General features: G+C 47.3%; 1 protein-coding gene across 2 annotated transcripts in view; it reads right to left on the bottom strand.

Annotated features, from left to right (window-relative positions):
- The window catches only part of CARD11 (caspase recruitment domain family member 11), a 1247701-nt gene that overhangs the window by 89624 nt on the left and 1137619 nt on the right, over positions 1–20458 (bottom strand). For both annotated transcript variants that reach the window (XM_069647590.1, XM_069647589.1), the window contains exon 24: positions 18517–18641. In XM_069647590.1, the coding sequence (XP_069503691.1) occupies positions 18517–18641 (125 nt within the window). The remainder of the gene's footprint in view (positions 1–18516; positions 18642–20458) is intronic.

The following is a 20458-nucleotide window of genomic DNA, read 5'->3' as shown; positions in this document are numbered from 1 at the left end:
TGATTTGATACAGAGTTTGCCAGGGCTGCCATAGTGGGACCATCGTCTATCTGGCCTTGTTGAGCCCTCCCTTTCTCGACGCGCCTTCAGACACTTGTGTCCATGCACGTTAGCATTCCCATCTGATGGATTCTGTTTTGACAGACGCATGCACAGGTACACTCGTTTGTGATGGTGTTTACACCTCGATATAGATGGTTATGAGTCGCAAGTGGTTTTGGGGTGGTGATGATCCTTTGGAGTGGGCTAGCATGCATATGGCTGTGGATTTAGTGTGATCATTGAAGTGAGTTGTTCGAATGTAGTTCTGATGGCCATTCTGTTCTTTTTCTTTTCTTTTGGTTGACAGGTATCTCCTCCCCTTTTGCCACTGCCATCTGTATGCCACTCCTGCAGATGGCTTTTACTCCCGACACCTGCTGCTTCGTGTTAATCAGTGGAGCAGCATTACGATCTTATGGGACGATCGCCAATGGGCCACATGCCCTTACGCAGTACTAGTGGCTCGGAGCAACATTTCGGCCTTTCAGCTGGACTAGTGCCTCCCCATTGGGACGGCCCTGCGGTTCTGTGCGCTTCCATGTTGCCTTTTCGTACGTGAATGTGGCTCTGTGTACCATGATGGAACAGGGCGTCACACAAGTAGTAGCTGGTCATTTCTTGCGGATGCAGCCCACAATGGTGAAATGTGTTTTGGAGTTCATGGCCTAATGGCTGTATGGGCTTGGTGATTTTGTTGTGCATTAAATTTCTATTCTGATATGGGCCGTGTAGCGTTCTTCTTTGCGAGTAATGTGGCATATTCCTATTTGGGGAGCGATGTATTGTGAGGAGATCTGCATTGGGTTCCAGCTTCGGAGTTTAGTTGCGTGGTACTGTGCTGGGCGCGTTTGCCTACGAAGCCCAGTGAGGTCAGGGATGGGGGCTGCCAATATGACAGTTTGAATGTTGTCATGCTCAGGGGCGGGGGATTGGGTTTTGTGTAACAGATGCCGGTCAGCCAGGTGGACTGGTGGAATGATGCGATTTTCGGAATATTGCTGGTCACAGGTGCCTGTGTTTGCGTGCGTTTCTGGGGGGGGGGGACTGTGGTCATGTCCATTGGAATGGCTTCTGTATTCGTGCCATCTGTGCCCTGCAGCTCCCATTGGCCCCTCTTGTGAATCTTTTGTTCGTTGGCATGCATGGGTGACTTGTACATTTCACTGGTTGCATTGTGACTTCATTGCACCTACGGGGAGTTGTGCTTTGTGGGCAGGGAGCGGTGTACAGGCACTCAGTGGGGCCGTTTACGGTTGATTCGCGATGCCGTACTTCTCACCATGGCGGAATGGTACTTTCCGCCATGCTTGATGGCGTTAGGTACATGTCCGCTAGGGTCGGAATTCGCGTACCCTTGCGCCATGGTGGTATTTACGGTTTGGCATGGCGCGCGCGCGCGTACTTGGTGCAGTTAGCGTTGGCGTTCACTACGGTGTCGCTAATGGCATCGTACTTTGCGGTGACGGGTCATAGTCGCACCGAGCGCTATTCGATGGCGGTATTGCATTTCCGCCATCGTTTTTCGATTTCCGCCAGGGTCGTAATGAGGCCACTGTCTTGAATGCAGGTATGGTTTTCTCAACGGGATCCTTGCCTCCAGGTTTCTCTTGGGTATGGGCACTTCCCTTGGTATTGCTAGAGTTTCACACTCTGGTATCCAACATATAGGCAATATGGGTGAGGTGGTTGAGGTGGGGGTACTTAGCTCCTTCCCTACAACGGCACCACAAAACCATTGGACATTAGCATGGGAATGACTTCCATTCAGAAACTAGGAGGGCTACCATCGAGGGAGGCAACACATTTGCAGGTAACAGAACGTCATTATACCCTCCATAGGATAACCCATAGACAGACCTGATGTCTTATATCCTATCAATTACACCCAACCCGTTAGAGGAACCATGCATAGGGGCGACGATAGGTGACAAGACTTTCTCCTTTGTTGTAGACACAGAGGTATCCGGAAGGGGATGTATACAATGTCAGTCAACACCATGAATGCTCAGTTATTTTCTGTGGTGATGGAATTGGTTCTCTTTACAGGCGATCTTAACCTTTCTATAGGGGAGCATGATTTAGCTCTACCCTTACTGTATTCCCGACAGACACCTGTGAACATAATGGGAAGGGGCATTATAAGCAAACTTAACATGACCATCTAATTCACTGACAAAGGGATAGTGTGCATCCACCTTTTAAATTTGATGGACATTATTCAAGCTTATTGTGGATGCACGGTACAAATGGGGGTGCCAGTAGATGAGCGATTTCGATATGGGGCTGAAGTAATAATAGCATGGCTCCAAGGGATTCAGGGAGAATTGTAGCGCCTCTTGAATGAATAGATGTTTATACCAGAACTACCACTTGACGAGAAAGAAGGGATGATAATACCACTAGAATTAGGGGCGGAAATAGTGGGAGACAACAGAATAACAGTACATGGGACAGATGACACCGGACGGGCATGGAGGTCAGTGATGGCGCTGGCAGAAGGGTATAGGCTAACTACAGTGACAGATGAAGAATTGTTAAAAGACAACTGCTCAGATCACAAGGTAGTGTTCAACATTAGCATTACATACTGGGTGAAGATACACTACAGGGAGGTATCACAGAGGATGGCAATGATGCTACAAGCACTGCCGATATTCCTAGAGGGAAACCTAGCAAAGGAACACAAGTCCCTATTAGGTGGGGCTTCTGAAAGAGATACGAGCAATGAAAATAAAACTGCATCCAGGAACCATTTGACCACAAGCTAGACAATATCCCATGTCAAGGGAAGCAGACAAGGGTATTTATGAGACGATTGCAGCACTAGTAAATCAAGGCATCTGAATACCATCAAAATCACCATGCAACATGGTGGTGTACCCTGTCAAAAAGGCAAAAGGGGGGTCATGGCGTTTTATACAGGACTTGTGGCTTCTGAACCATATGGTCGAAGCAGAATATCCTTTAGTTCCAAATCCAGCAACAATTCTATGTAGCATTCCTATGGAATCCAAAAGGGCCTAAAATTATCACAAAAATAAAAAGATCTACACGCAGACGGACTTGAATGCTTTCATTTATTCGTTGGGAATAGCATAAATCATATATGTGAAGACAGGAAATACTGGCGCAAAGAAAGGTGCAAGCAAAACCAAAAAAGTTTTCTATTTTTACTAACGGAGTTGAGGAGCTCATGGTCTCTGTGTTTGCATACACCTGTGCGACAAACTGAAGGTTAACAAAACAGAATCTCCAATTCAAAAATTCCGATTTCCAAATAGATTTGGAGCAAAAGTATTGGTCGCGAGAGTATAAATCTAAGGGTATCACCAAAAGGCACCTCAAATTGAACCACGATATTACAGGATGGGCGAAAAGTGACACCAGAAAGAGCAGAGGCATTGCGAAAGACAGCAAAGCCCACAACAACAAGACACATGCAGCAATTCCTAGGACCATGTCCTTTTCGCTTCCACTTTCTCTCTTCCTTTCCCCTACTGATGCACCTAACTGCTCCGCACACTGGTCACCTGCCCACCCTCTGAACTCGGGCCCAGGCTCTTGCATGTCCAGTTGCCCTCACACTGCCTGTGGGCTCCCCAGCACTTAAGGGTCGTTATCTGCAATCCTACAGTCCCTTCTCTCTGCACGTATGAGCCACTCGCGGGCTGCACTTGTGAGTTAACTGCACTCCTCCCTTCCCCTCCCCCGGTACTTCTCCCCTTCCCTCTTCTCTGCACTTGTGCGATCTGAATCACACACGGCCTAGTAAGATCGTTATTTTGTCCTCCCTTGTTTCCCCTTCCTTGTCTTGTCATGCCTAGAAACACTTGTGTACAGGCATGTTATAAATGCCACATCATATCATATCAATTACTTTATTATTTTACTGTTGACATAAAAATGTGTAAAGTTGATTAATCAGCTGTACCAAATAACAAAAAAAGAACAAAAAAGAATTATGCAGAGCATGGGTACTCGACTACAGCACTTACACTAGGCTCTTGTCAAGTGCACTGAAAGAAGCACTGAGAAGGGAGGGCACCTTACAGAGGACAGATGAAATGACACAAGCATTTGAGGTGCTGAAGGAAGCAATATGCGCAGAACCATTATTGGGGATCCCAGATTTTCAAGACTAATGGCCTCATTCAGAGATTGGTGGTAGTCATGGCGCTATTTGCGCCATGACTGCCACCAATCACAGCACTGAGTCCGGTGTGGTGCAATGGGGACTTACCGGACTAGTCCGACCCTGGTGGGACCGGTAAGTCCCCATTGCACCAACCATTCCCCATTCCCATTTGAGCCCCCATAGGGCTCAATGGGAATGGGGAAGGTGCTAATTAGGCCTGTAATTAGAGGCCCGGTCCCCTAACCGGACCCGTAAGCGGTTCCCGTTAGGGGACCTCAGAATCGGGCAGTAGGGGATTACCGGCACCGGTCTCCTTACCGTTGCCTGGTATCACCTACCGCCCAACTCGTAATGAGGCCCTAAGTCTTCTTATTCTCACATTCTAATGCAGTGGTTATGACTGCAGTACTGACACAAAAGACAAGCATGGGGCACAAACATCTAGCATATTACAGTGGGAAGTTAGACCCAGTGATGAGAGGACACTAGATGTGCAAACAGGCATTGACTGCTGCCGCATTCATGGTAGACAAGTCGGCAAGTATTACCATGGGATGCAACACCACTCTTTATGTGGAGCATGCTCTCTTTACAATACTGGAAAAACCCAAAGGTACATTGACAACACAGAGAGCTTTGGGGTACGAGGTGTTAATGTCAAATCCAGCTCTCAAAATAGTGAGATGCCGACTTGTTAACCCGGCGACTTTCCTTGCCTAGCCCATAGAGAATGGCAATTATGTGCGATTATGTGCACGACTGTACAGTCAACATAGAAAACTACTACGACATCCCAAAGGTACAGGAGAACGCACTTGATGGGGGAGACGTACTTTATATTGATGGGTCGTTAACAATTGACCAGATGACAGGGGAAAGGCATACCGGAACAGCAGTAGTGCGAGTAAACGAGGACGGGATGAGCAAGGTGGTAACAAGCGCACGTTTACCATCACATTTTTCAGCACAGGCTGAGGAGCTAGTAGCTTTAATATTTGCACTGCAACACAGCAAAAACAAGGAAGTGACAGTGTATTCAGGTTCAGCCTACGTGACATGTTATGTTATGCTATGTTACTTCCACAGTGCATTCTGTGCTGTCACGTTGACTGACGAGAGGCTTCAGGCATGCTGATGGGTCACCGGTGGAGCACTCACTCCTAGTGGGCAAATTGATAGAGGCACTCCAATTCCCACTGTGAACAGCAGTGGTGAAGTGCCAGGCCCACACAAGAGGGGTTGGACTGTATCTCTAGGGGCAATGAGGCAGTGGACACAGAAACAAATTGTGCTGCTTATTTTGGGGACATTTTAGAAATGGATGCTTCATCCCCAGCGCGAACAATGATATTAAAAGAAGGATATAACAGATTACCCGTGACACAGATTATGAAACTGCAGGGAGCTACACCCATGGTAGAAAAGGAATTATGGATAAAGAGGGGATGTACAGTGTCTCTGACAGATGCCTTTTGGTGACAAAACAACACTGGACAAGTGGTAATGCCATTCTCATTATTACACACTGCACGGACACAGTTATACCATACGGGAAGGAGGTACTTGCTGCTCATATTGGAGAAGATTGGTTCTGTCCTAATTTGGAAGAAAATGTGGCACAATTCATGACTAATTGTCTAGTTCGTAAACAATTTCCAGCAGGCCATACACTAAGGGTAGTCAGATGAGCCATACCTTGCCCAATGGGTCCATTCCACAAATTCATGTTGACTATGTTGAAATGCTGCAAGTATGGCAGGGTTACCGCTGCATGCTAGTGATTTTATGTCCATTTTCCAGATGGATCAAAGCTGGTCCCTGTTCCCATCCTGAGGCTTAGAGCAGTGGAATTCCTGGTTTGTGAGATTGTCCCACAATGGGCCATGTGTGTGGTCCTGCGGTCTGACAATGGTCCTCACTTCGCCAATGAGATGTTTCACCACATCACAACCTTGATGGGAATACAACACAAATTCTATCACCCGCAAGCAAACAGGATGCGTGAGCATCTCAACGGGCTTCTCAAATAAGGCATCGCCAAAATTAGAAAGCCCCTTAATAAGAGCTGTCAGCACTGTCTTCCATTAGCATTATTCGCACTGCGCAACAAAGCAGGGTCCGACCACCATTTAACCGCACATGAGGTTGTAACAGGACGCTGCATGAGAATTCCCCTGGCTCCAGCCACTAGGGCTTTGATAGATGCAGAAAAACTGTCTGATTTATTGGGACAGGAAATGTACGAGTACACTACTTCCTTGTTCACTAGTGTCTCTTTTATTTCTTGCCAACTGCAGGGACAACGGGAGAGGCCTGAAGCAAGAGAAGAAAACAACAACCCAGAAGCAAACAAAGTACTTCTGAAACCTCCACGTTTGCATCCCGGAGATCAAGTGCTTTTGAGGGACTTCACACGTCGTTGGTACAAGCCCTGGTTTATAGAACCATATACTGTGTAGCAGGTCACAGTTTGTGCAATAAGCTTGCAAGAGAAGAAGGCCTGGAATTATCTGGAGGACATCAAGCCCTGTCAAGCAGCAGCCTCTCCTGGAACCAACAAAGAAAGATCCACAGAAAGGCCAAAGATCCACAAACAGAAGAGCAAAACAATCACATGGTACCATCTCAGCCCTGCAGGAGCATACCAATGATTACTCGCTGCAGAGCAAAAGAGATAGGAAAGGCACACTGTCTGTTTATTATTTTTCTTTCCGCACACTGACAGCATTCATTGTGAAAGTTGTGACTGTTATTATAGCATAGCCCCATGTGTCCCCTTCATCCTCACCCTGAGAAACTGCAAGGCCAATTCGTCCAATTTGTTAGGAGATCCAACAATAGAAGATGCCACCCAAATATATTTTTGTATGTTTTCCTGGCCTATTTAGCACAAATGTACCCTCAATTGACTAGAGGTAACCCTTATGTGCTTGCAGTACTTTGTGATCCTAGAATATGAACAATTTGGGAACAATTATTTTTCCTTGTAATGACTCAACTTCAAGTTTGCAGGGCTTGAATTAATAAAATACTAATAAGAGTAACACCTTTTCTAGCACAATGCAGGCAGACAATTGACATCTTCAAAACTACAAATGATTCTGAAGTAAGTAATGGTTGATATTATTAAAAAAATGTTTATTGTGTCCTGTGTCTTATTTTCGTGTGATATTTTTGCCCTTATCTTTTGGCGAATATCGTATGTTACAAGTAATACAGCTGTAACCCTTACTAACACAACCCCAATGTCAGCAGGAAGAACTACCATGTCAGGTGGAGAGGTAAGCACTGTAAGTACAGCAAGAAGAGGTAGACGCAGTGCTGATGTAGACATGGGAGGTGTGGATCTAGATCTCACTGATACTGCTCGAGTATCTAATAACATGTGGTACCAGTACATGACTAAAGTAGGCAAACAAACCACCGGGGAGAGCTGCTATGTCTGCTCTCTTTTCCCCTATGCCATGAGTGCCTGCAGAACATTTGTGGCAACTGAAATACCAGCAGCAAGAGCACAATGCCTTATATACCTGCCCATGTGTACCACCCAAGGAAGATTCCAAGGGAGAACAGCAATATTGAGATGGATGTACAATACAACATCCCCATATGTAGATAGCTACATCAAAACACTTGAAATGATGGACAATTATTGGAAAAAGACGAGGCTATACAATACATAACTGATGGCCCACAAAAAGCAGAAACAAAAATGATAACACTAAATGAATTACCATGTCCTAAGAAGGCACCCAAGTAAATAGGCGAACCGGTATGCTGAGAATGACCACAGATGCTTGTGTATGGCCAGGCCATGGTACACAGCTGAAGGATGTAAAGAATGTGTAGTGGGGAGCAAAGCACACACGCTCCTGACAGTTCCAGTAGTGCGAACTTACTGACCTGGGTGGAGAATGAAGCTGGACCAATGCCCATAATACCACTGAAGAAAGCAGCATTATGTTTCCAGAATGACGGAGCAGTAAAGGTTGGAGAAAACATAAACTGCAAACAGACAGTGAAGCGTCCAGGCATGAAGGTTGGGATGGCAGTATTGATGGATCATTGTTGGGCATGCAGATCTATGGCATTTGAAAAGCTGCCATCCAACGAGGGAGGAGTATGCTCACTGGTGCACATCAATATGCCAGCAGAAACAGTCCCACAAAAAGCCATCAAAACAGAAGACTTCCCTAAAATGAACGATGCCAGAAGAAAGAAGAGGTCAGTGGAACTAAGTAGAGTGAAGAGGCAGAACTACTTGTCGTCAGCATCGGAAGCTTCTCTGGACGACATAACACCTGTGCGCTGACTGTTCAGTAGGACAGAAATGCTCTTCATGTCAGTAGTTCCAGCTCTACAGACATACACAAATGCAAAATGACTAGAGATTACAAGGTAGGAGCTTATACAGACAATACATTCAACTGTCAATGGCTTCAACACCATAAAAGAAGTGCTCCAAGCAGTAAGGTTGATGGCCCTGCAGAACAGATATATTTTAGATCTCCTGACAGCAATGGAAGGAGGAGTTCATGCCAGGATCGGGTCATCTTGCAGCACATTTGTGCCAGCAAACGATGAAGCAAATGGCACACTAAAAGAAGCAGTTACCAGGTTGTCCAAAATGCATGTCAAAATAGAGGTGGAAGTGAATTGCGCAGGAAAAGATCAATGCTGGCTGTCGTATATATTTTCATAGAGGCCAACATGGATGGAAGACTGACCAAAGGTATTACTAGCAGCACTAACATTGGTACTATTAGTACTATGGTGGGAATATATACATAACGCAATGCTGCAAAACGACAGAGAAGACAATAGGGATGAAAGTGTTAGTAGATCAAAATGGTGAGGAAGACAAGATTGTAGAAGAATGAAATAAATTAAGGACCCAGATAAAGGAGTGCCCATTGTTCTGACCGAGATGATAATATTCAATAATCTTGTTGACTACAAGAAATACTGGGCAAAGTGGGTGTGGTGCAACCCAAAAGGAGACTGCTGTTACATGACACAGAGTTTGGATGACCATGCAAATTACTATGGACATCTTGGAGGCGTAACAAAGATATGGCTGCCAAGAGCTACAGTGAATAGGTCTGGAAATGTGGTCGACAGGTCAACCAGAGGGGGGACTGAAGAGAGGGTCCCTGGTATGCCCCTTGTAACCCCTATATGCATGACAGCCTGAAGACTTAGAAATGAGAGGTGCCAGTCACTGTTTGGCCAGTCCCCATGTGGGCCAGTAAATTCTACATATGTGAGCAGATATTCTCTTAGACAACCGTTCAAACCCTATCCAGCTGATGTCTTCGTGAATACAGGTGCCTCAACACTGGACCTGGTTGACTAATGATAATTATCCAGCTGTGCTGATGTCATTCGAGACACCACAACATAGCAACATTTTGCCACAAAGAAAACTTGCATGCCTGCACGAAGTTACATGGACACACATGTGCACACACTAAGAACATGCATACACAGTTCTATAGATAGAGCAGATGCATACACATACTGTTGAACGTCTTCTTATTTTTCTTTCATTACCCAAATGCTGAAACACAGAAACACAAGAACGCAAGAGATTCAGAGCAAGCTTGAAGCCACTTATTGCAACCAACCATATGTAACTATAGGATCGTACAAGGAACCTGAAAGAGCCAAGTACTACTAACCAATAAGGAAAATAGTACAATATAGACATATAGAAATCAGAGCATGACTATAGTAGAGTTACATGAAGCCACAGGCCTTATAATAAGGGACGAAGGATACCAGATTTTGCAGTATGATGCTCAGGACTGGTGCTCGCAGCCAAGGTCAGAGGTGAGAAGAACATTTCTGGCTCCAAGGACAGGGAGCCACCTGCAAAATAACAAGAATATATCCTCACCAAAACAGGGCGAAAAGCTCAGATTTGCGGTCCTAACCCACATAATGCGGCCGGGCTGAAAAATAACCATTTACCCACAGTGGGAAGAGGAGCAGTTCCCAGCAAAGAAGAAAATAACTGATACATGTGTTGTCTAACAACGATGAAACCCGCAGGCTCTCTCTAGGCCAGGTGGATATACCAGTGGCAACAATGGGAACACAGTCTTTCTCACTACCTTGAGAAGGTACACAAAGTGCTGAGAACAGAGCGGGGTCCCAGGCCCGAGGAGACCCTCTTCAGCCAATCAGGGAGCGCAAATCCTAAGGTAGCCGTAATGGACAAGGACCAAAGGTAGACCTACGACCCTCCAACAATGTAATAGATCGTTTTTGGGGAAGTCTCAGGCAAAACCACCTGATACGCACGAACCAGTCAGCTAACCTCTATAGGTGCACTACCACCCCAGCCACCCAATAGTGTGGGCTTGTAGGTGTTTAGGGAATGGTTTTAAGTTGTGGTGACATTTGCTAACAAAAACGCCTGACACAGGCTCAGGAGCTGTTATTGCTGGAGAATTGTTTTCCTGTTTTATCCCTGTCTGTTTGGAAAATAAAAGACAGTTCTAACTTGTACTTGGCTGAGTCCTCCGTTATTACCGGGGGAGGGTCCGTTGGGCCCTGAGTATTCTGCTGAACAGTGTTTGTGTAGCACGAACCTTGGTCCTCTGATATACCTATTTTACATGCCTGTGGTTTAGGACTATGTCCCTTCTACATCTTTACTAGTATGCCACGCTGTGTGGCAACATTGTGCAGGACACAAGATGCCATGACAATCTTGCATACTATTACTGTATAGCAATACATTGCCAGAGTGGCGGAGAGTGCAGAAGCGTGACTTAAGCAACCAGAATGTGCTCTCTACTGTGCCCCTAGTGGCTATGTGTGCTGCGTTGTACCTTACCTCTGCTGGGGTGATAGGATTCCTGAATGGCGTGAGTAGGAATCGTGAGAGCAGGTAGGCACTGCCCTCTGCAAATGTGTACATGGTTGTTGTTAGCATTGATTGTCATTGTCTGTTATCCTGTGTCCCTGATCCCGGTATAGTGGTGACTCACAGTAATTGAAGCTGTCATGTGTGCTTCCTGGGGAATTTGCATTGACATGTATGATGACTCCCTCTGGGTTGCAGATGACCTGTACGTTGATTGAATGCCAATGCTTCCGGTTGCGGTACATGTGCTTGGTTGCTCGGGGGGGGTTTGGGTGCAACATGCGTGAAATCAATAGCTCCCAGTACCCGTGGGAAGTGTGCTATAACATAGAACTCCTACCACACTTTCTGCCTTGCTTGTGGTGTGTGTGGCATATATATGTGCCTACCCACATGCAATGTAATGCAGCACAATACCTGGTGTAATCACCGGGATTGTGTGGCCTGTGGTATGCCCCCAACAATAGCAGGGGTGCTGGAAAGAGCCAGTTGCCAAAAAATATAGGGCTGTCAGCACCTTTGCCAGGGGTGTGAGTGCATGGGAGCAGATGGTGGGTGATGCAAGATCTTCCTCCCTCTCCATGACCAGGTCTAGGATGAGATGGGCATGGAATCTGTACCTTGTATACACCTTGTCATCTGGCACCCCAAGGAGCATTGTGCATGGTTGGAAAATCCTTTCCCTCACAATCCTCCTCCTTCTTCTTCCATGAGCGTATACGATTGCTGCTACTAATAATCTTGGTAGTGCAACTTTGAAATGGTGTGCATTGTCTTTATATACATTTCCTTTGGGCTTTGTACATTGTAGCTCATGCCATGTGGCAGCAAGATCACAGGTTTTGCATGTACCTTTTCGCGGCATGAAGTTGCGCTTTGTAATCCATAAATTCGGTTAGGTTTACGCTTGACTGGGTATGTAATTAATTTCCATGGCGCATCCCTCAACCCGCCCACGTTGTTCCTCGTTCTTCCTCATTTTGCAGTGAAAATGGGGAATATGCATGTCTGCCCCTATTTGTTTCTTTGTGTAGGCCCTTCCCACACTTTGTGCAGTGTGTCGCGCAAAGCACTCCGTGCCATGCGAAGTAGTGACAGACTCGAACACAAAGTCACGCATAGACCGATCCATGAATCGGGAAATTGAGTTTTGCGCACCTCAAAGTGCACATTTTAGGCACAAAGTGCCTTTATAGTGCACAAAACATTCTATGCATTAGGGCCAAATTGTTTTTCTACACAGATTATGTTATATTTATTTCTATACTGGAAATTCATCACTATTCTCTCTTGACCAAAGAAGCATATCAGTTAACCTTGTGAGAGATGTTTGAGGGCTTTCAGATTAGTTTGGAGAGATGGGTGGTCTTGTACTTAGATCCCACCACATTTATATATTATTGCAATGAGTTAATTCTTGACTTAAATCTGCTAACATGCGTGCGATATGAAAACCAGAGCTCATTTTAAAAAGGGATAAAAGCAAATGCATTTTTTCCCTTGACCAACATCCAATGTATGCTTATTTCAAAGTAGTAGACAGATGTCAACAAGCATAAGAAAAACTGTGATCATAGAATTCTCTTATGAGCCTGTGTTGTGCACACAATTGTAGTTGGATTAGAACGATTCATAGGGGGTAATTCATGCAATTTAGCACACAAGTGGCGCACGCGGCTGGTGCACACAGTGCGCGTGCGACAGTCTGTGCCAGCCGCGTGCGCAAAAACCCATTTTAGCGCAAAGCGTATTCATGGATACTAACATCCATAACCAGCCGTGGCGCAGAGTTGCGCAGCGACCCTGCAGGAGTGCCTGTTACACCCACAACCCCGCCCCGTGCGCCAAAAACATTGCACAAATCCCCTACATGGCACAAAGGCCAGTGGACCAGCATACAGCCCCCCAACCACAAAAATGCATGGACAACTCCCTGCGCACCCCTCAGAATACGCGTACCGCGCTTGCACCAGCGAAAACACATGTGAAAATCCACGCGCACCCCCGGAATACACGTACCCCCCCCCGAGCTAGCGAAACCCATGTGAAAGTCCACGCACACCCCCGGAATACACGTAGGCCAGCAAAATCGCGTATGAAAGTCCACGCGCACCGCTGGAATACACATACCCCACCCGCCGTAGCGAAAACGCATGTGAAAGTCCACGCGCACCCACTGAATACACGTAGGCCAGTGAAAATGTGTGTGAAAGTCCATGGGCACCCCTGGAATACACGTAGGCCAGTGAAAATGCAAGTGAAAGTCCACGCGCACCCCTGAAATACACGTACACCGTTGCGTCAGGTAAAATGCGTGGAAAAAGTCCACCCTGTGTTGTGGCCTGCCTGCGGGCCAGGGCCAGGGGTGATGCGCTGCCTGCAGGCCTTGCCCAGGGGTGATGGGCTGCCTGCGGGGCATGCCCAGGGGTGATGGGCTGCCTGCGGGCCATGGGGAGGGTGGATGGGCTGCCTACATGTATTCCAGGGGTGCGCGTGGACTTTCACATGTGTTTTCACTAGCGCGGGTGGGGTACGTGTATTCTGTGGTGCGTGTGGACTTTCACACGCATTTTCGCTAGCGTGGGTGGGGTACGTGTATTCCGGGGGTGTGCGTGGACTTTCACACGTGTTTTTGCTGGCCTATGTGAATTCCGGGGGTGCGCGTGGACCTTCATGCGCGATTTGGCAGTGTGTGCCCTCCTGGGTGTGCCCTCCCTCCCCATGCCCCGCAGGCAGCCCATCACCCCAGACCATGCCCCACAGGCAGCCCACATGGTACCATGCACTTGGGAGCACTGACACATGTCCCCCACGCACTCCCATTGACGGGCACCTGCCAGCAGGCCCCGGCTCATGTCCCCCACACCCCCACCCACCCCCATTGATGGGCACCTGCCAGCAGGCTCCGACACATGGCCCACCAAAAAACATGTCCTAACAAAACAGACCCATGGCCCTAATGCCAACCCAAATCCCCCTTTGCCTCCCAGTACAAGAATGCAACCATCCACTGCACCCACTCCCAAATTACCCATGCCATGACAGTTTTAAAAGAACCACCATGCCCGTGCATAAATGCACAACAGAGCCACACAGTGGCAACACATGACTGAGGCAATGTTCATTGAGACATGCCAAAACAAATGATAGTACATAACACCAATCATGAAGCTAGAAAAAATGTATTAAAAACATAATGAAATAACATAAAGAAAATCAAACTTGAAAATCAATAAACAATGACAGATATAACCAAAAAAAAGGAAATCCAATGAAAAACAAAAAGCAACGTTATTAAAAAAAAAGTGGTCCATCGACAATGTCAATAAGAAATAAATAATCACAAAAAAAAGAAAACCATTGATCCATGAATTTGAAAAAGAAAGTATGTACAAGTCTTCAACTATTTACAATCCAAGTCCAAAGAGTCCATGACGCACAAAACAAATGAAACCTACAAAAAAGTCCTATGAATAAAAAACTATATACATGAAGTGGAGCAAAGTCCATTAACTCAAAAAGAAAAGAAAAAACAAAGGAAACCTAACAGTAAAGAACTATGTACAAAGGCGGTGGGCAAGTCCAACGGCTCACTTGTTGATGTTCCGGGCCAGGGCATCATCGAACTCCACGTCGATGTCCTGGAGGTGGGCCTCTTCCCTGGCCTCGAGGTCTCGCAGGGATGCAGTCATGGCCTCCTCCAACTCCCTGCGAGTTGCCTTGAGGCACTCAGCCCGCCTCAATGCCCTGCGCATGGAGTTCTCCGCCCTGACCATAGTGAGCCGAGCCCTCTCCGCCCGCCGCCTTTCCGCATCTATCCACTGGCCCAGCCGCTGCCACACGGAAGATACTCTGGGGTGTTAATGGCCCTGAGCCATGATGCCTCCCACGCTGAGCCTGCTGCTGCCTCCGACGCAACTACCTCTTCCACCACAACGGCCTCTGGGCTGATGGAATCCACTGGTGCCGCCATGCACATGCCCTGCCCGATGATGCTGGCACATCCTCCATCTGTTGGGGTCCAGTTGGCAGGGATGGGATCTCCACCAGCCTGGCTGCGTTGGTTGGGGCAGATCCACAGCGGCCCTGGTGGCATCTGGGCCGGAAGATGGCATGGAGAACGACTGGCGTATAGTGTTCACAGAGGAGGAGAGGGCCGCAATACTGGCCGACACATGGAGGAAACCACCGTCCATGGTCCCTCCCAACTGGGCCACGTTGGCACACAGCTCTTCATGATGATGTGCGTGGTCCCCCCAGGAAGAACGCACGTCATCATGAATGTCACGTGTGCGCAACGCGACACCAATCAGGACGGACTCAATCCGGTCACGGGTTCCCTCGTCCGCAGGTAGAGGAGTGCCAGATGAAGTGGACTTCCCCCCTACCTGCAGACAGGCCTGCGACGGGGCATCCCTGCTGGTGCATGGTGATGCAGTCACAGTGTCAGGGACAGAGTCATGCACCATCACCTCCGCAGCAATCTGTGCTGCCTCCTGCCCCTGCCCCTGGACTGCACCACTTGCACCAGTGGTACCACCCACCCCAGGCCCCATGTGCGGCTCTGTAGCTGCCTCCTTCTCCTCTATACACACCAGCAACCTGGATGGCTCTGCACCGTCTTCCGTCCTTGCAAGCCCCTGTGGGGGCTCATCCGCCCCTTCCGCTGCAGCCGTAGTGGCAGACGTTGCACCAGTCCCCTCGCTCCCGGAGGATGGAATTTCCTGGAAGGGTGACTGGGCCTTGCATCCCTGCCGCTTTCCTCCACAGCGCTGTCTCCACCCTCTTCTTCACTCGCCGCTGTGTAAAGGGAGACATTGGACACAAGCATCAGGGTACTGAACTACAGTTACCTAGACACAAGGAAATAGCACATGAGTGGCACTGTCAAACGTCACTTCCATCATGTCCCTCCACAACACATGGGTCAGTGCAGGCAACACACATGCAAGAACAGGCATGGGACATGCAACATACATTGGCATCCATGTCCAAGGCACCATAGATTCATCCAATGGTGGGCTGATACTCACATGCATCATGGGACATGCTGGTCACATGCACACACATCACTGGAGGGTCATGCATGTGGCCCCATATACCCCCAGACACAATGGATACAAGGATGACTAGGCTGTGTCAGTGAATCAACACATCATCACTGACATATGTCATGCATCCATGGCGCACACACTACTCAGACACACGGACATGTACATCATGCATGTCCATGACAGCAGCACACATCTCTCACACCCCAAACATGTCAAAGTACAGACACAGGCATGCATACATGTGTGCGTTCTGCATGCTGCTCCGTATGATGCATTGTAACACATACACATCCATGTAGGTCATGTCTGACTGGACTCACATGCAGAACCATCATGTCCCTGCACACGCACATCCAAACATGACCCATGTCACACATGCAGCCAAGTAGCTAACTACCAGCACACTGCAACATGCCCTTTTTTAAACATGAATGCATGGCCACTTACCGCTCGACCCCAGACGGGCCTGCATCCTGAAGATCTGGTGGTGAAGCACTAGGCGAATGTGCCCCAGGACCCTCATCTGCTGGGTGGTAAGCTGGACTCAGCTGCTTCCAAGAGGCGCCGGGCCTTCTTGAGGGTCCTGGACTTGTAGTCCTCCCAGCGCTTCTGGACGTGTTTGATGTTGCGGGGTGCGACCCCCTCCGTGTGGATGACAACCACTATGTCCTTCCAGATCCTCTTCCCTCCTTCCTTGTTGGCGCGCAATGGTGTGAAGAGGGCATCATAATGCCCAGGACCTGCTCCACCAGGATAACAACTTCCTTTTCACTGAAGCTGGTAGCCCTCTGCCTCTCTGCTGGGGGGTTGCCACTGGTGCCGGAAGGTGTTGTGTCGGACATGGCAACCCCCAAGACAGGTGTGGGTGGACAACTGGGTCCTGGGGTTGGGCTGTGGAGTGATAGAACACCAGTCAGGAGTCTTCTGTTCTAGCAGGGGTGGTCACAGCAACTGGACCCCTTCAGATGGCAGATGTACAGGCACCAAATGGCAGGGCACGGTGGCAGCAGGCAGGCAGGCAGCAGCAGATGACTAGTGGGAGGTTGTTCGGGGATCTGGGGGGCAGTAATTCGGCCTTCTGGGCAGGAGCGTGGTCTTCCGTGTGTTGTCGCGTGGCCAGCTTGATACGGAGTGATTTGGCACGTGAAAAACAGTACATTTGTGTGAATTCCGAGGAAAGGCCCTTAGCACGTAAGCGTGTAGGTGATGTAACATGCGCGCAGGCGTTTCCCTCGTCACGGGTTATAGGTCCCACGTGGGTTTCCATCGCTCTGTACGTGCTTTTTGTGGAATGCGGTGCGTGTGTTTTCCAGACGATGGGGTTTACACGTGATTACTTCACAGCGGCTACAGTGCGTACTTCTGATTTTGGCGTGGGTCTTGGCTACGCGTTCTTCTTCTACACGCAAGGCAGACGGTGAGTCGCGCATGCTATTGTTCCTACTGCGGATGTCCCTGTTAGTCGCGTAACCCTTTTTTTTGGGTATACTAGCCTGCGTGTTGATCACGTATGCATTTTTTGTGTTCCTGGCTGCCACAGCGTACTGCATGTGTTTTTTTACACGCATGTGGGCTACAGGGGTCGCGTATCTCTTTATCTTGCTTTTTTGGGATGCCTGAGCATTGCGTGACACGTCGTTTCTCCTAAGGGGCCACAGAATGGGACATTCATTGTAGCTATATATTCGTGCTTTGTTGTTTGTGCGCCCTTTTATACTGCGCGGGGACGCTTCCGCCTGCCTTTGGGTGGCAGACGTGTTTAGGCCTGTGCATGTCTTTTGGCGTGTGCATGTTTCCCATATTCGATTCCATGAATATGCGTAGTTCGCGTGCGTGTGGGCGTTCCATGTATTTCACAGCAGTACTTCTCCAGTTATGCCCTCATTTTCACGCGTTGTTCCCCATTCCGCGTGTTCCGCTACGTGTTCTACCCCCCTTTTGGTGTGTGCGCTAACGTTGTTCGCTTTCACTGTGCATGTCGCGCACGGCGTTCGGGATGTTGCAGTGACGTGTGAGCTGGTGTGCGACACGCGTGAATTTGGCACACATCCCGGGAAATACACGTGCAGGGCCTTCCATGAATCGCTCACGTGCAATTTGCACACGTGCACCGGTTTTTTCACGCTTGCGCCAGCTTGCACCAGTAATTTCGGCGCACATTTATTCCATAAATCACCCCCATAATCTATTTTACGATGTTATGCTGTATGTCTGACAATGCTGCAATAAATCAATTAGACTAAAATGGACTGAAGTTAACTTATTATTGCAGGGAATTTGAAAACTGTTGCAGTCATTTCCTTATAAACATGAAGCGATTGTTTTCCTTGAGTGATGACACCTGGCCAAGTCTTGAAAATCTCACTCTGGGCTTGCAAGTTGCTTCTAATTTTGCATGAGTTACACATTACCTTGGCAGTGACGGCATCAATGTTTGCTGGAGTAATGCATTCATATGCGTTTGCGTTTGTTTCTCGCGAGTAGACAATGGCTTCCATTTTCTGCTTTTTTTGGAACTCCTTGGTGCTTACAGTATCTAAAGAGGAAACAGAGCTTATTATATAATACTCGGCATCCATGGGACTTGTTTGTCTGGCTATTGTAATGAAAGAGGTCCATGGCAAAGGACCACAGAGAGTGGTTATCATTGACTTCACTTCCCATTAGAGGCATTAGAAGCAGCACACACCTCTAGTTGGTTGCAGCATGGCACACGAATGACGACCTAGACAAGTGACCATACACAAAAAGGAAAAATGCAGGTTGTCACTTAAACCCTTGTTCAGCCACACTCTTGGTCCTGATATAAGTGCACAATTGGGGGTGAACTAAAACAGTTGTATTCCCTTGAAAATTCCAAAAGGAAACGTCAAACAATTAACAATGTGCTGAAAGTTCGTGTTGACCAAAAGGTGGAACCATTTTTACGGACTTTTCACACGGTAGACAGATAGATATAAATGAGTGATCTCGCTTTTGAACTATGATGTCTATGAACCCTTTTAGTGTTTCCATTTAGACAATAAAATAACGTTTGGCAATGAACAGTACACATTGATGTTGTTAACGTTTTTTGTATCTTGAATGCAATAATGAGTGATTAAATATCCACCCTTGTCTTTATAAATTAATATTTAGTATGAAATGGGCATCTATGGCCATTTTAGCAGTCACAGCTGCACCCAAATTGGTATTTGTTATGGATCACATATTTGTTCGCCAATTAATTTAACAATCAAAGGTAAACAAAAGAAATGCTAGTTGCCATTGCTTCTTTTGTCATAATTATTTGCTCTGCATGTTTTAATACTTTTCAATTAGAAATGGGAATTTGTATTCGTCCAACTGTGTTTGCTTGTACAAATGTGCCACCTTATGTTCTGACAATTTCCAGTCAATCACAGGTGCTCCACAGAAATATGACCCTCCAGGTGCCTACATTCTTCCACTTCTAAAATGGGGTACATGCCAGGTGGTTTGGAATTCTCTTGTAGGAGGTTTCACATGGCAAATACATTATGTGTTAGCCTTTTTGAACACTCGTGAATCATTTCACTCACCCCTATTACTGAGATCCCACGTGGCAATCGTATGTATTATAGTAAGGAAGGTAACCACAAAGGCTTTCATTATAGTGATGATGCTGCGATTGCCTTGGTTTACTGTGAAGGAAGCACTCTTCTGACCTGTGTGGCTATACATGCGAAGCCATATCCTGGGACATAGGTTTAAGTCAGCCATTCATTCACATTTTGCTTAATTATGCAATTACCTTGTGATTGTTTAGATTATCTTTCTGTTTTATTGTAACTGCAACTAATGTCTACAGTGGAGAGTGATCATATTATTATATCACCAAGGGAAAGGTTTACCCTGCACATGTTATAATGGTCAATCCAGCTCAAACCATCATGTCTTTAACAGAGGAATTAAAAGAAAAAGTGTATAGCTCTGTCACGTGAGTTATTGCATTTTGTGTCACCCAAATCATGAACATCCACACTAACTTTTTATTCTCTGTGGCTCCTGTAGTCACGGCGGAACAGCTCCCTGTGATTTCATCTGCACATCGCTCTTCCCATTCCACCCAGGGCATCCTACTAAATATCATACATTACACCAACCAATCGATAGATTCAAGAAATACATTGGGCCTCATTCCGAGTATGGAGGTAATCATGACGCTATTAGCGCCATGACTACCTCCAATACCGGTACCGAGTCCGCCCTCGTTCAATGGGGACTTACCGGTCTATTCCGACCTTTGCGGGACCGGTAAGTCCCCATTGAAAAAGCCATTCCCCATTCCCATTTGAGCCCCAATAGGGCTCAATGTGAAGGGGGGAGGCGCTA

This window comes from Ambystoma mexicanum, chromosome 2q, assembly GCF_040938575.1.
Source record: "Ambystoma mexicanum isolate Mex_15411 chromosome 2q, UKY_AmexF1_1, whole genome shotgun sequence".
Classification (NCBI taxonomy): domain Eukaryota; kingdom Metazoa; phylum Chordata; class Amphibia; order Caudata; family Ambystomatidae; genus Ambystoma; species Ambystoma mexicanum.
Note: the sequence above shows the minus strand (reverse complement) of the source record. Positions and strands in the feature narration are given on the sequence as shown.